General features: G+C 35.5%; 1 protein-coding gene across 4 annotated transcripts in view; it reads left to right on the top strand.

Annotated features, from left to right (window-relative positions):
* CNOT6L (CCR4-NOT transcription complex subunit 6 like) overlaps nucleotides 1–13,895 on the top strand; it is a 119,458-nt gene extending 105,563 nt beyond the window's left edge. For all 4 annotated transcript variants that reach the window (XM_067736336.1, XM_067736335.1, XM_067736334.1 and 1 more), the window contains 2 exons: nucleotides 1,620–1,822; nucleotides 6,572–13,895. In XM_067736336.1, the coding sequence (XP_067592437.1) occupies nucleotides 1,620–1,822; nucleotides 6,572–6,784 (416 nt within the window). In that variant the 3' untranslated portion in view covers nucleotides 6,785–13,895. The remainder of the gene's footprint in view (nucleotides 1–1,619; nucleotides 1,823–6,571) is intronic.
* Nucleotides 13,896–14,186: the final 291 nt, after the last annotated feature.

Here is a 14,186-nt window from a genome sequence, read left to right as displayed (position 1 = left end):
GAAAATATTCAGCACAGGTAGCTATCTAGTTTAATAATGTTGGCAACCTTTAAGTGAATTCATTAAATGATGCTTGAATTCTGATATTAGGTGCAGAAGAGTAATCAAAATTATCTTAGGATTTCACATTACTTCTTGAGCTCCACTTAACTACTTTATGTCCTAACTTAAATTATTTTAGATCTTTGTAAAAAATCAGTTCTGCACTTAGATATTAAAATTCAAATGTAAAACATTATAGTATCAGTTTTGCTATTACTGAGGCATATTCTAAATTTTGTATATTTTCAATAAGCTACTTTAAATTGTTTAAAATAACCACTCAAGAATAAATATAACATAACCCAAATGCCTACAACTGTAATATTAATAAAAGTCTCAAATCTAGAAAACACCTTTGCTTTTTCTCCTTAGCAAATAAATGTCGAAATCATCCTTTCACAAATGTTTGTATTCAGCCCCTAGGCTCATTGACACCTTAACTATGTCCTCCTTTTTTAATCCTTTTCTTTTTTAGAGTAAATTGCTCTCAAGCACAGGTTTCCCCCATCTCATTTGATTTGGTTAAGCCAATGAGCTATCATTTGGCATCACAGCATGCCAAGTTGACTCAAGCCAGACTGTCAGGGCTGGATCCTGGTTCTGCCACTTAGGAGCTATGCAATCTATAGCTAAGTTCCTCATTTTTAAATAAAGGGATAATCATTTTGTCCACTTCATAGAGTTGTTTGTAAGGTTTAAGTGTGTAAGGCTCTTACAACAGTGCCTGGCAAGTAGTAACTGCTAGATAAATGATAGCTCCTTTTCAACTATTCACAATACTGATGTTGTGCTCATCATTTATTCATTACATATGTTGCTGTCATTCCTGATCACAAATAGAAAGCGATGACTGACAAACTTTAGTAATCATCATCCTCATAAGAAGGGTTGTGGTACTTTTTTCATGTTTACTTATTCAGTGGAAGTGGTGAGCTTTTTCTGAATGCCTCTGCTCTCTTCAGCTTTTTAGACACATCTAATATTTTTGAGCAAGTGGTATACCTCCAGCGTATAATGTACTGTTTAGTGTCACTGCAGCTCAAAACAAAGAATGATGTGGCCTAGCTGAAGCTAGACATTGCAGTGTTGAAGATGCAAAATCTATTTTTATTGTCAATGATTTAAAATTTTTTATTATGTATGCTATATTTTACATATTCCAGAAGTTGTTGATGGACTGCATAGAATGTTGAAATGCTAAAGAGATAGTGCTTTGCAATAACATTCTAAAAATATTTAGGGTCAAGACCCTCCTGGTGAATGCCATCCTAGACCCTGGGAATCATCTTCAGCTTGAAGAACCATTAAGAGAACTGAAGATATTTCTGGGTGATCAGGATATTTTGCTCTGGAGTAGGCAAATACACCTCAGTTTGATGGAACCATGTGAAATTGCTGGTATTTGATTTTTTTAGCATCAACCACAAAAAGGCAGTTTCATATGTAAAAGTAAATATTCAGTATAATAAAACCACTCTGAACTTGGTGCATGCACCTGGCAACAGATTTTGGCCATGAAATCTTCTGTAAGGTCTAAGTGCTAAATGGTAGTGTTTCTTCCTTCTTTATTCTACTAGGTGTCGTGGAATATTTAAGCAATGGAGGAGTAGCTGACAACCATAAAGACTTCAAGGAACTAAGGTACAATGAGTGTCTTATGAACTTCAGCTGCAATGGAAAGAATGGAAGCTCAGAAGGGAGAATCACACATGGCTTCCAACTGAAGAGCGCCTATGAAAATAACTTGATGCCTTACACCAATTACACCTTTGATTTCAAAGTAAGTGACAGCCTCTGGGTTGGCACAGAAATTATGTCAAATGCAAACACGTGACAAGAAAGATATGTGTTATTTATGCTTAACAGTGTAATCTTCAGGATTTTTTACATTCTCAAAATGTCTTGGCTACGTGTGCATGTAACGTAAGGAGGTTTCTTAGGTTTTGTGGTGGTTATTGTTGACTTGAGAATTCTCTTTGAACCCTTATTTGTTCGAATTTCAAATAACCATGATAATGGAAAAAAATTCCGAAATACTTTACTTTGTGTATGCCAGGCACTGTTCAAAAGCACTTTATATTTATTAATGTAGTTAATCTTCACTTGTCCATACCATCCCTAACTTTCAGTAGGGATCCAAATAATAAGCAACCTGATATAGCTACATTCATCTTGAATGAATTTGTGGAGTATTCCCTCAAAATTTTCTTAGTACTTTCCATTGATATCTTATTTATCTTTAAATTTTCCAGGTTTCTTGGTGAGATGGGTTAGAGAAAGTTGTGCTTAGGGTCTATTTTATATCCATGTTGTCATACTAATCAATGCCCAGGCAGTAGACCATTCCAGCTTAGTAAAAGGACAAGAAAGATTTTTTTTTTTTTTTGCAAAATAAGAAAAAAAAAAATTAGAGGGCCAGTTGTACAAAACCAGTTGTTCTTTTGAAACATTGATTGGTAGTGATTTTCTGTAGTCAGTCCCTTTCCCTTTGCCAGTTTTCTAATCACTCTGCCTGTAGCTCTTCTATTGTACCTTTGTTTGACTTTCTGGCATTTCAGGCATCTATCCTAAAGTCTTATACTATCCTGAAAAAATGTAGATGCTAGAAAGTGGTTAGGAGTAAGAATCCTAGATGGGGAATTTAATAAAATACCAAAGGAAATTTATGAATTGGGCTCTTACACATCTCCGATAACCTTTTTCCATTTTCAGTGCTTGTTAGCCCCTTTCCAAGAACCAGATAGTAGGAAGAAAGGAAATTTGTGTGCTTATGTTATTGGTCAGTTTTTGTAATCAAGAAGTGGAAAAGAATTGTTTAGAAGTTGAATCTAATTTTAGTATTTTTGCTGTTAGAGTAGAAAATACTATTCAGAGATAATTGATTTTGTTCAGATCACTCATATGCAGTAATGTGCTGGTAAATATTTAATAATCAGTTTTCTGAGAAAAAAAAGAAGCCCGAATTTGTAGTGTTTGCTGATTTCTGCGGTACATGCACTCCCATTGTAGTAGATTTCAAGCTCCCAACGTCATACCATTGAACACAGAGTTGGGATGAAGTGCTAAGAAAGCAAGTTCTAGCTGACTCTATCACACCACGGCTTCTTGTGTAAGCTTAAAGGAAAACCTCGGGACTTAATGATACACAGATTACTGTAGGTTAAATCCTATACAGTGGTATATAATACAGCTCTGCCAGCACAGCGCAACCCAGAAAACCTAAAATAAAGTTCCTTAAAATAAGTGTTCAGTAATTCTACAACTCTTATTGTTCTTTTGGTTTGTGTATAGGTAAAAAGACCAAATCATTTCTACCTTAACTAGGCTTTTATAAAGGTTACTTTTACCTTATCCACAAAGTAAAAATTAGGGAAATAATGTTTAGAATATTAATCTAAGCCATCTTCCTCGATCGTCTGAGTTGTTTTCAAATCTTTTGTTGATGTTCCTTCAAAAGAACTTACATGTATTAATAAGTGAATAAAAGAATCTTATTGAAGCATTTATGTTGTCTAAGGAAGTACAGTTAAAGAACCAAAAGTGCATGGTTCAGAGAGTGTTTGATGTTAGCATATGTAGGATAGGATGAGAAATGGCAGAACTGTAAATCCGTGCGAGAGAGGCATGAATGGGGAGGATAAATAACGCTGGCTGGCTGGATAGATGGATGGGAGGGTGGAATAGGATGGAAAAGAAGGATGATCAGAGAACAAACTAAGGGCATACCTGACTAGAGAGAATTAAGCTTTTGGTCCAAGTAGCAGACAATAAACTTTTCAATTTCTTACAAAACATTTTATGTAATTAGTGCTGTGCCAATATTGAAGGCAGTTGGTAAAAAGGGATAGGTAACATCAAATGTAAAAATGTCATGTGATTAGCATTAAATACAGATCGAAGTATAGTATTCTGCCATTGCATCAATGGAGTACTGTTAAACTTTGTTTACTTGACTTAGCATTTCTTACTTACTTGGTTCTCAAATAAATTAGAAATGTAGAAACGTGGTATTTAGAACTCAGAGTCATTTAATCTAGAACTGATTTGGAATGACTTGAAGGGTAAGCAGTTAGGAGAATTACTTGTACACAAGGTATCTTAGTGAGTTTAGGTTGCCATAACAGAATACCATAAACTGTGTGGCTTATAAAACAACAGAAATTTATTTCTCACAGTTCTGGAGGCTTGAAGTGTAAGATCAGGTGCCAGCATGGTCACGTTCTAATGAGGGTCCTCTTCTGGGTTGCAGACAGCTGTTTTCTCATTGCATCCTCACATGGCGGAGTGAGAGCTCTCTGGGGTCTCTTTTTATAGAGCACTAATCCCATTCATGAAGGTTCCATCTTTATGACCTAATCACCTGCCAAAAGCCCCACCCTCTTACACCATCAGGTTAGGGGTTAGGATTTCAACATAGAAATTTGGGGGGAACACAAACATTCAGTTCGTAACATCAGATAAGTTGAATAAACAGCCTAATTCAAACTTGCCGCTGCTTTCACCATCACCTGCCCCCCCCTCCTGCCCCGCGCCAATCTAAGGGTGTGTCTGAACCATTTAATGAAAAGAGGAAGGACAGTTTTCCTATTATGTCAAGTAGTAAATCTTTCTGTTACACATTGTGAAATTTATAGTGTATAATTTTCTCGCATTCTTTTACAAAACAAAACTTAGCATAACGTTACCTCAAACTATTTTCATTGTTTTTACTTTTTTCTCATATACACTTCTATAGACTTACCTATAGACTTTACTAATATAAAGACTTTTCCCACCTTTTTATGATCTTTTAAAAAAAGAAACAGTTTGAATCAGAAAAGGTTAAGAATCGTTAGTCTATAACCTTCTTTGTGAATATGATACAGTGTACCAGGTGTATATATGTATAAATACTTGGGCGAGTTCAGACATGAACTTGCTAAGGATTTGGATAAGAGCTTTTACTCTGGATGTTTCAAACCAAGAAAACAGTTACAAGTGATATCTCCAGTTCTTACTTTCTGGAATGTTTAACATCTTTATTGGGGCCTATGTTTGCAAAGGATTCTCTGACTCTAGTAGCTAATGTGCATAATGCTACTTTATAATAAAGTGATAAGATATAAGAGGTTTTATTCAACATAACTAACTGAAAATGTTTTGTTTGTGTTTTGTTTAAAACACAAATGTTTTAAATGTGTTTGCTGAAGCAAAGGGTGGTCTCATAAAAGAAAGTAAAACCACTGAAACTCTTGTCAAACCTTTTCCTAAAATGTCACTGCAAAACTAGGCATTAGCCAAAATGAAGGGATAAAAATACATTGCGCTAATATTTCTTGACTATTTGGATTTGGAGCATTAATGGCAGAAAGTACTCCCCTGGATTCACGTAGGTTCCTTAATCTGTGGTAAAGTAAGGTTATAGTATCTAATGTTGAATAAGGCCCTCTCCCTCAAAGGAACTGTTTTGTTGTTTTGGTCTTGGTCATGTCAAAATCAGCAAACTAAGGTAATTGTTTCCGAAATTTCACAGTATAATTTTTTTCATTGAATTCTTTTTTTTTCTTTTAATAAAGTAGCCCATTTCACTGTGATACCATTTAAAAATATTAGCTAGAACTCCCTGTGTATAGTATTTATGAATAGGTATTTCCAGGTGTGGAACTCTTTCTTCATACTTGGGCTCAGGCTCTCTTGATGTGGGAAGGAAGAAATCTGACTTCACGCTCTTGCATACATAGCCTGGGGCAAAAAAAAGCACACTAGTTTTGAAACTTACTGATCAGATAAACCGAATCATCTAGCTCTGAGAGATACAACTGAATACATAGATAGGTCTTTACTGAATGTTTTTTCCTGAGGTACTGTTGTTCAGCAAGGAATCCAGAATTTATAGTACACCAGGATTTGTGAAAATGAATATTCTAAACTTAAGAACGGATTAAATATGTGCAGTATTTTGTATATATGTATAAAATTTGGGAAAGCTGAACTAGGATTAGCAAATCTGAAAACATGCTTTACAGTGGCTTCATTCAGATGTGTTTGATTGATGTACAAATAACTGAATATCATACCAGTTATCATTACAAGAATTATTCTTGTCATAACTTTTCATTAACTTTGTATATGTTTGTATAAATATTCTGATTTTCTGTTTATTGTAACAGAGTCAGTGCAGTTTCCATATTGTTTATACTGATAAATTAGATTTCACTGACCCAAGCAAGCCAGTTCTAAAGATGCCTAGACATGATTTGGTGTGCTTATTTAGCTTCTCAATTTGCTTACCACTTATGCACATGTGCAAGGCTTTAAGATTCCACTAGGGTACTGTGTTTCCCTGTCCAGCCACCTTTATTTCATGTAATACCCATTCAAGATTTGAGCTCTATTTGACCCATTGTGAAGACAGCAGGTGTACCAGAAATACAGGTTACTCAGGTATTTGGCTTTTACAAATTATGAATTGTTCTTTTATATATCTTAAGTTTTTCTTTTATCTAAGCATATATTTTTCTTTTTTTCCCAACTCCCAATCTCTTTTCAGGGCGTGATTGACTACATTTTCTATTCCAAGACTCATATGAACGTGCTTGGTGTCCTGGGGCCTTTAGATCCTCAATGGCTGGTTGAGAACAACATCACTGGGTGTCCACACCCTCACATCCCTTCAGACCACTTCTCACTGTTAACACAACTTGAACTCCACCCTCCACTCCTGCCTCTTGTCAATGGTGTTCACTTGCCTAATCGGAGGTAGTGGAGTACTGCCCCGCAAAGACGGGGATCTGTTACTGTGGACCTGTACAGTTGTAAATCAAAGTATGTAGGAGTGAAGTATGGCCATCCTTAAGCTGCTTCTTCAGGTTCCTTTCATTATGTGTTTGCTATAAGATTTTGTACAATTTTGTGCATATTGGTATCATTTGGCACTAGGGCTGGAACCAAAGTATTATCACTCTCTTTCCAAATTTTTAATTTAACATGTTTTTAAGTTGGACCTTCTTCATATTATATTAGGAGTCAGCATTCATAATTGATAAATCACCAATCCAAGGCCCAACAACAGGGTATTTGTTTTTCCAGAACAAATACTTGCTTTTGAATGGTTTCAAGTGAGCCAACCATTTTTCATTTTTGTGAAAGGCAGTTTTTAAAAACTATAAATAAAAGATTTTAAACTGAATGATGGCATGCCTTGCAGGAAACTGCCTTGAATTTCTGTTTTCCATGATAACAAACTGATTTTTGGCTCCCCAGTCATTTGCACATTAACAAAGCACTTAAATTTGCTAGATCTGTACATAAACTAGCCATAATGAGAAAAACTGAGAAATGAAAGGTGATTGCACAATATGGTTTCAAAATCAAGCATTTAACAGCACACAACAATTTGTTGGGGAAGTGCTGGTTGGTTTTTTTTATTTGTTTGTTTTGTTTTTTGAGGAATCGTTCTGTATTTTGTTCCCCTATTAGTTATAACCTTACTAGAAGTGTTAATTCTAAGCCTGTCTGTTCAGTTTCTTTATAGGAAAACAACGGGTAATTTCTACTGCCACACATCTTGAAAATAGAATTTGGTCTATTTAGGATGCCCACAAAATTAGTGTCCAGTATTTTTTATTGTTTCCATCCACCCTTTTCTGCCTGGTTGTGCTGGAAAAAACAGATATTATATGATCTGTATCATTTTTGCTGTTATGGTCAAATGTTTAAAAAATAACTACCGAATGAAAAGGCCCTGATCAAAGTTTTAGAAGAAGAAAGCTACAAATATTCCATGTGTTTCCCAGAGTAGGTCAAGTGGCTGTTGGTTTTGGCTTTTTGAGGTGACAGTGGAAAGGATTTGGGAGAGAGAACAGGGAGTAGTTGAAAACCTTGGATCATTTTTCCTGACTCTAGTTGCCAAATGGCCATTATATGCTTTTAATCTTTGTTTCCGTTGTCTGTCAGGGTTGAATTAAGAAGCTACTGGTTTATTCCCAACTGTTGATGCTCTTTAGATATGTTAGAATCCTTTTTTCGCCCAGGAGGGGCCAGTTGAAAATCTGTGACTCAAGAGGCAGTGGTTGAAATACCATTTAATGGGGGAAAAATTGGTTGGCTACTTGATGTTAATTATGGCACAGTAACAGGAAAAGGTTGTGTCTGTGTTTTTAAGTTTTTCTTTATTCTGCTTTTTTGCTGCTATAAGAGTTTTCTGAAATTTATATTTTAAACTTTTCATGCACTTTACTGTTTCTAGTCTCAAAATGTGATATTTTTAATAAACAAGAAACTTTCCATTATGTGAATGAAATTTTAAAAGAAAATAGCCTATATTTGTGTTTCACTAATATATAAAGTACAGGTCAAATTTAAATTATTTAATTAGTTTTAAATATATACAATTTGTCTCCTCTTTCAAACCTGACATCTTAGGCTGTTTTATTAGTCTTAAATGATGCATTTCCTGTGGTCATTTTATACTAATTTCTTCCATAGTAAATTAATCAGGCTACATAATATGATATTTCCCCTGAAGGGTAATTTTAGTGCGACGAGGGAGGTGGGTTGATGTAATGTCATATATGGGATTGCATCAGAAGGGTTCTGTAAAGCCTAAACTCCCTTTTAAAAGTGCCTAGTGATAGAGGCGTTGTTTGTCATCTATTATAATTGGAATGTCATTGTAGTTGAGTGAAGTTTGATGTAAATAAAATATTCTTTTAAAAATGTCAAGATATCAGAATAAACAAAATAAACAAAGAAACAACCCTTAAGATGACAGATTTTCCTCAATGTGCAGGTATCCCTTCTTATATACCTCAAGCATTCAACATCTAGCCATGCAAATTGATTACATAGTACTGGAAAGTAGAATAGCATGAAAAACTTAATTTTGTGGACATTACCTTTTTTTGTAATCAGCTACTGTATGTTTTATTTTAAATCTTTTGTTTTGGGTGGGTTTTCTGCTCTGGAGGTATATGCACTAACAAAACATTTTCCTCCTTTCATCTACGCATGTTAATTAGCAATGTGAGCAATATTTCTTACCATACTTCACTCCCAATATTTTTTGAGATGTTTGTATAAAATGGAATTTAAAGTTCACTTATGATTGTATATGAACCACAGAGGAGCCCATTTATTAATAAAAAAAACTTTTTTAATAGTTAAATGTAGAGGGAAAAATAAAAAAAATTGGGAAACATTGTAAACAGCTTAAGTTTATTTTGTGTATGATTGAGGCACTCTGTTGCAGGAAGGTGTGTAATTGGGTTCTCTCTGCTTCCAAATGCACTCTTTCAAACCATTCATTATCCTGTGTATTATTAATGTGGTTTTAGTAAATGTTGGTAGTAGCTCTGTTAAAGTAGGTAATTGTGTTCTGTTTTGGGTGGCAAACACACTTGGGGCATGGTAACCCAAATTTCATGTGCACGGTTTCCCTTCAGCCCACTGCCCAAATTTCACACACCCTTCACCCTTTGTTCCCTTTGTAAAAGGAGTGGTATCTGTTTTGAGCTGCCAATTCAGATGATCAGAAATGCTGCTCTCCTCAGTATTGTCTTGTTAAAAACACATGCCATTTGGACCTTTGACATGAAAAGCCAAAAGGAAGAGGTGAATGACATATGGTATATATTCAGTGAAAGTAAAATATTTATGCTCATATACTTTCTGGTTCTCAGAATAAGTTAATAAGCTTTATGCCATGGGGCTGCTGCATATTTTATCTGAAGATAAGAGAAAATTTGGGCATTTTTAGATTGTGATAATGTTTTTTTTTAACTGTTAAATATGATTTCTGGTATTTTTCTAAGAACTGGAGTGTTCTTTAAATTTATTGAAACCGTGCTGTTTGAGGAGGGGAAAACTGCACTGTTTGGCATTACAGCAGTCATACAGTGCATGTCGTCACTCACTCTCTCAGGCATCAGTATCCGCCTCATAGCTTTACACATTTTGATGGGGAGTCTTGCAGCATCCTCAGGACTGACATCTGGGAAAGGCTCAAATCCACGTACTGCTCCTTGCTTGTTGACTTTGTTTTAAAATATTGTGCCTGGTGTCAACTTTTAAGCAACAGCACTGCCTAAAAGCAAGCAGAGAACAGAATCCCAGCACCATTCTATAGGCAACTTTTTAGAATTCAAATATAGTAAATCTGTTCAAGATTTATGATGTTTTATGTAAAAAAATTTTTGTACAACGTAGCTGAATATTTTTGTTTCATTTCTTTGATGTAAGGCGTGTGAACGTTCGTTTGAATATCACATGTTAAAGTCAGGTATGGCACAATGGGTTCTGAGACCAGCTTTTCCTCCCTCCCATTTGCCTTGTTCCAAGCTCTTTCTTTTCAAATTACTTTTCTGCTATTCATAGGCAAATATTTAATTTTACTAATAAGCATCCTGTGTGAATGTATTACAGAAGCCACTGTGTTTTAGTGTTGTAGTTTGCAGAAATATAAAGCTTCATTTCTTATTTGTCCCTATTTGGTGTTTTAAAGTTACTTATTAAATCACAGAGAAGCAAGGGAGAAAGTTGAAAGATCCTGAAGGCTCATATCACTTGATTCTACGGTGGGTTGTATTAGAATTGAGGATGTGACACATTAAAACTGGAACACGGGCAATCATATGGTGTTCCATTTTAAAATTGTATCTCCTAAGTATCTACCATTAAATGGGTGAAAGATTAAGTTTGTATTTGCATTTCCAAGAGTTTCTAAAAATCACTAGTGCCATGTATAATTTCAAATCAAATAGCAAAGAATAGAGAAAGCACAAGAAAAAAAAAAAAAGGTTAAATGTGTTCTTCGATGGAACCAGAGGCATATGGTTCTTCATTCCCAATCCAAGGCTAGATTTTCTAGCAATAAAAATGGACTGTGTCCCCAGTACTTTTACTTCTTTGTTTCTAAGGTCTTGTATTCTAAGTTTCTGAGGGATTTTAATAGCTTTGTAAAATGCACTGACTGATCAGTAGCTTCAGTCACGGAAAACGTCATCAGTTTCTGATAAATTTGGCAGGCCCTGAGAATAATGGTTTCCTAGCAAGCAAAGACTTTAGTGCACATTTTCAAAATAGCACTCACAGAAATGTGAGTTCTCACATTGGTAAGGTAGTCTTTCTCTTCTACCTGTCCTCCCCCTTAAAAAAAAAGAACACCTTTCTAATGTGTAGAAGATTTGTTTAACCTTTTCCTTCTGAACTGTATCCTGTTTGTAGAACTCTGTGAATTATTGGTACACAAATTAACTAGGGAAATTAGAATATTTTTCTAAGCTAGGAGCTTTAAAGTTTTGAATTTGTAGACAGATGAGAACTTTTATACTTATGGTTGCTTTGAGTGATTGTAATTTTTTAACAGCATCATGATTACTAAATTTGAATTCAAACCTAAGTAAATTAGTTCATCTTAACCTGGTTTACTTACCAAAGTTGTAATCTGTTTAAGAACAGGATGCCAAAAACATCTTGTGTTTTACAACATGATACATCTTCATTGTGTGTCACCTTAAAGCTTAAAAGAAAAAAGAAGGTTCTTATACCTATACTGCAGGGTGTTCTGAACAAGATCCACAGAAAGAAAAAGGTAGTTCTTTTCAGGAAGGTGGTAAGGGAGAACGTGCATGTTTCTTGTTTTTAACCAGATGCCTTGTGTAAGTTTTCTGTTAAATCACAAGTTCTATAAGAAATAGGGAAATACCAGGAAAAGCAAGCTTTATTAGCCTAGTTAGTAATTTCTTTTGGCATAAGTTTGTTTGGTTAGACTTGGTTATTCTTGGAACCAAAGGAAAACAAGCATGTTGAGGTTTTATTCAACAAACATTATGACATCGAAGTAATGGAATTTTAAGTAAAATAATTTTCACTTTCAGAGCATGTGAAATAAGGACATTTCTGCATATTAAATGTTAATTTTCTATGGCAGTGGTATAAAATTTAGTAGCATTGTACTGACACGAGAAATTGTGTCATCAGAAATAAATCACATCATGAAGAGTGTTTGCAAATGCCAAGTGATATGAGTCTTTTGGCACAGTAGCATTGGGTGTATTCAGCTTCCAGAAACTTTCAGAAGGCATAGTTTGGCGCCTACTAGTTGTTGTTTTTGTTACAACAGTCTCCCCAAATTTAGATAATTTCCCTATTTGTATGTCTGTCACTTTTAACTCGAAAGCATAAGAATCACGGTAGCCCTCTCAGAAGTGGTCCTTTCTTGCTCATTTTAGTTTTGTGTTAGTTCCTAATTACTGATATATGACTATTTCCTTTCAAGTTATCAATGGTTATATGTACCACATTTGTTTAATTAGTTAACTCACACAATTGGCTCAGCGTTGATGTGTCAAACAATGGCTTTGCTTCTCACCGAACAGGCTTAGTTTCCCGCTACTTGTTTAAATCTTGACGCAGTAAGTGATGCAGTAGTCTGGGTGTGTATTTATTCAGAAACTGTACTGTCCTTTCTCTGTGCTTAATTTGCTTAAAATATATTTCCTTACCTTTGAAATTCTTGAGCGGTGCTCTGCCAGGTTTTGGGGGTGTGGCTTGGATGGCTGTGTTGCTGCACACTGGGTGTGGAATTGTTCAGTGTTGTGAGTGGCAAATTTCTTAAACACCAGCAGCACTGAGAAGTGCACTATGGGCATTCGTACAGTTGTCCACATGCAAGCAATTCTTTCATCTAGGAGAAGCTGAAGGGTAGGATTCGTTGGAGTACTTAGTATATTTTGAGAGGGATGAATGTTTCACCTTTGGGTTTTGTTGTCTGAGTGGAGTGGGGCGGCATGGAGGGAGGTGGGTTTTGTTTGGGGTTTTTTGGAGAGTGTGTATGTACCTTTTCTCTCTGAAAGGGCCAGGGTGTTGGTCAAATTCACCGTGGATTAATTTATATATTTTTTTCTATTGTGATTTCTTTCAACCATAAAACAAGTGCCAACTAATTGTCCGTGAGATGACTGACTCTTCCACTCAGTTTACCATTTGAATAGGGAAGGGCTCATTTATTTTAATTTCTTGGCATTAAATGAATCTCCATTGTTTTGCATACATTTGAGTCATTCTGTGGCCTCTAAAGTGTTTTTGTAACTAATTTCATGGTTGGAAAGCAAAGCACATGAGTTTAAAACTGAGCAAGAAGTTTTGGTAAGTTTCCTTGCAAACTTGGTAGTTTCTATTGATGCTATTCCAAGACAGATTCTACTGTTTTAGGTTGTGTATTTACTTTGCTTTTGTCCTAAGAAAAAGCCAAGCCCTAAATCAATTTGTTAACGTGTTCTAATAATCAATTTAAAATCTGAGATTTTCTTCCTTCTCTTTTAATCAGAAGATTTAATGAAGTGCCATGTAATCGTGGGTTACTAGTGTTTAATGTTTGATAGCCTGGTTCTGTGGTGTCCTAATCATTTAACACTCTGTCATCCCCGGAGAAAGTGGTTCTACTCTTACGGAACACATTCTCTCTGACAAAATCACCAGCTGCTTTATTTTTCTATTTATTACGGTTAAACAGTTGATGAGGTCTGTATCTTGACCAAACTGCTCAGCTGAGATGTTTTTCACAATAGACACTGTACAAAATATGCGTGCAAAAGGACACAGTTGGGTGGTAGTATTTTTTCATTAATGTGAACATTGACTAAACAAAGCAGTCCTGCCTTTTAAATCTTGTGGCAGCTCAGGAGGGAGGTGCTTAAGAACCTTAACTACTATGTCAGATGACAAAATACTTTTTTCCATTTTGGAGATTGGGTACTGCTCACACATGATGTATAGGGCTAAATATATGCTTGTTTCCTCGCACCTGTGTACTTCCCCTTCTCTCCCTCCCGTTCCTTCCCCTGTAGGCAATAAATGGCCATTTTGCAACTGCATACCTTTGTCTTGGTTTTTTACTCTTTAATGTGTGCAGTTTAAGGGTCTGCTTTAAGGTCAGCATATCTCTTCTAAAGTGAAGTTGGGAGTCAAGGTCAGGCAAAAATTTCAAATTCATACTACATTTTTTTTTTCCTGGTGAAAACTACATTACTACTTAAGTAACACTTTGTTTAGAATAGATTTGGAAGATAGTCGTAGTTATGAGACTTGCTTTGGCTGAAGAAATCTGAGCAGAGGGCCATGTGTCACTTCTGAGTGGGGCTCTAAGAGCCAGTGTGCAATTTGTC

This window comes from Pseudorca crassidens, chromosome 4, assembly GCF_039906515.1.
Source record: "Pseudorca crassidens isolate mPseCra1 chromosome 4, mPseCra1.hap1, whole genome shotgun sequence".
Lineage (NCBI taxonomy): Eukaryota > Metazoa > Chordata > Mammalia > Artiodactyla > Delphinidae > Pseudorca > Pseudorca crassidens.
Note: the sequence above shows the minus strand (reverse complement) of the source record. Positions and strands in the feature narration are given on the sequence as shown.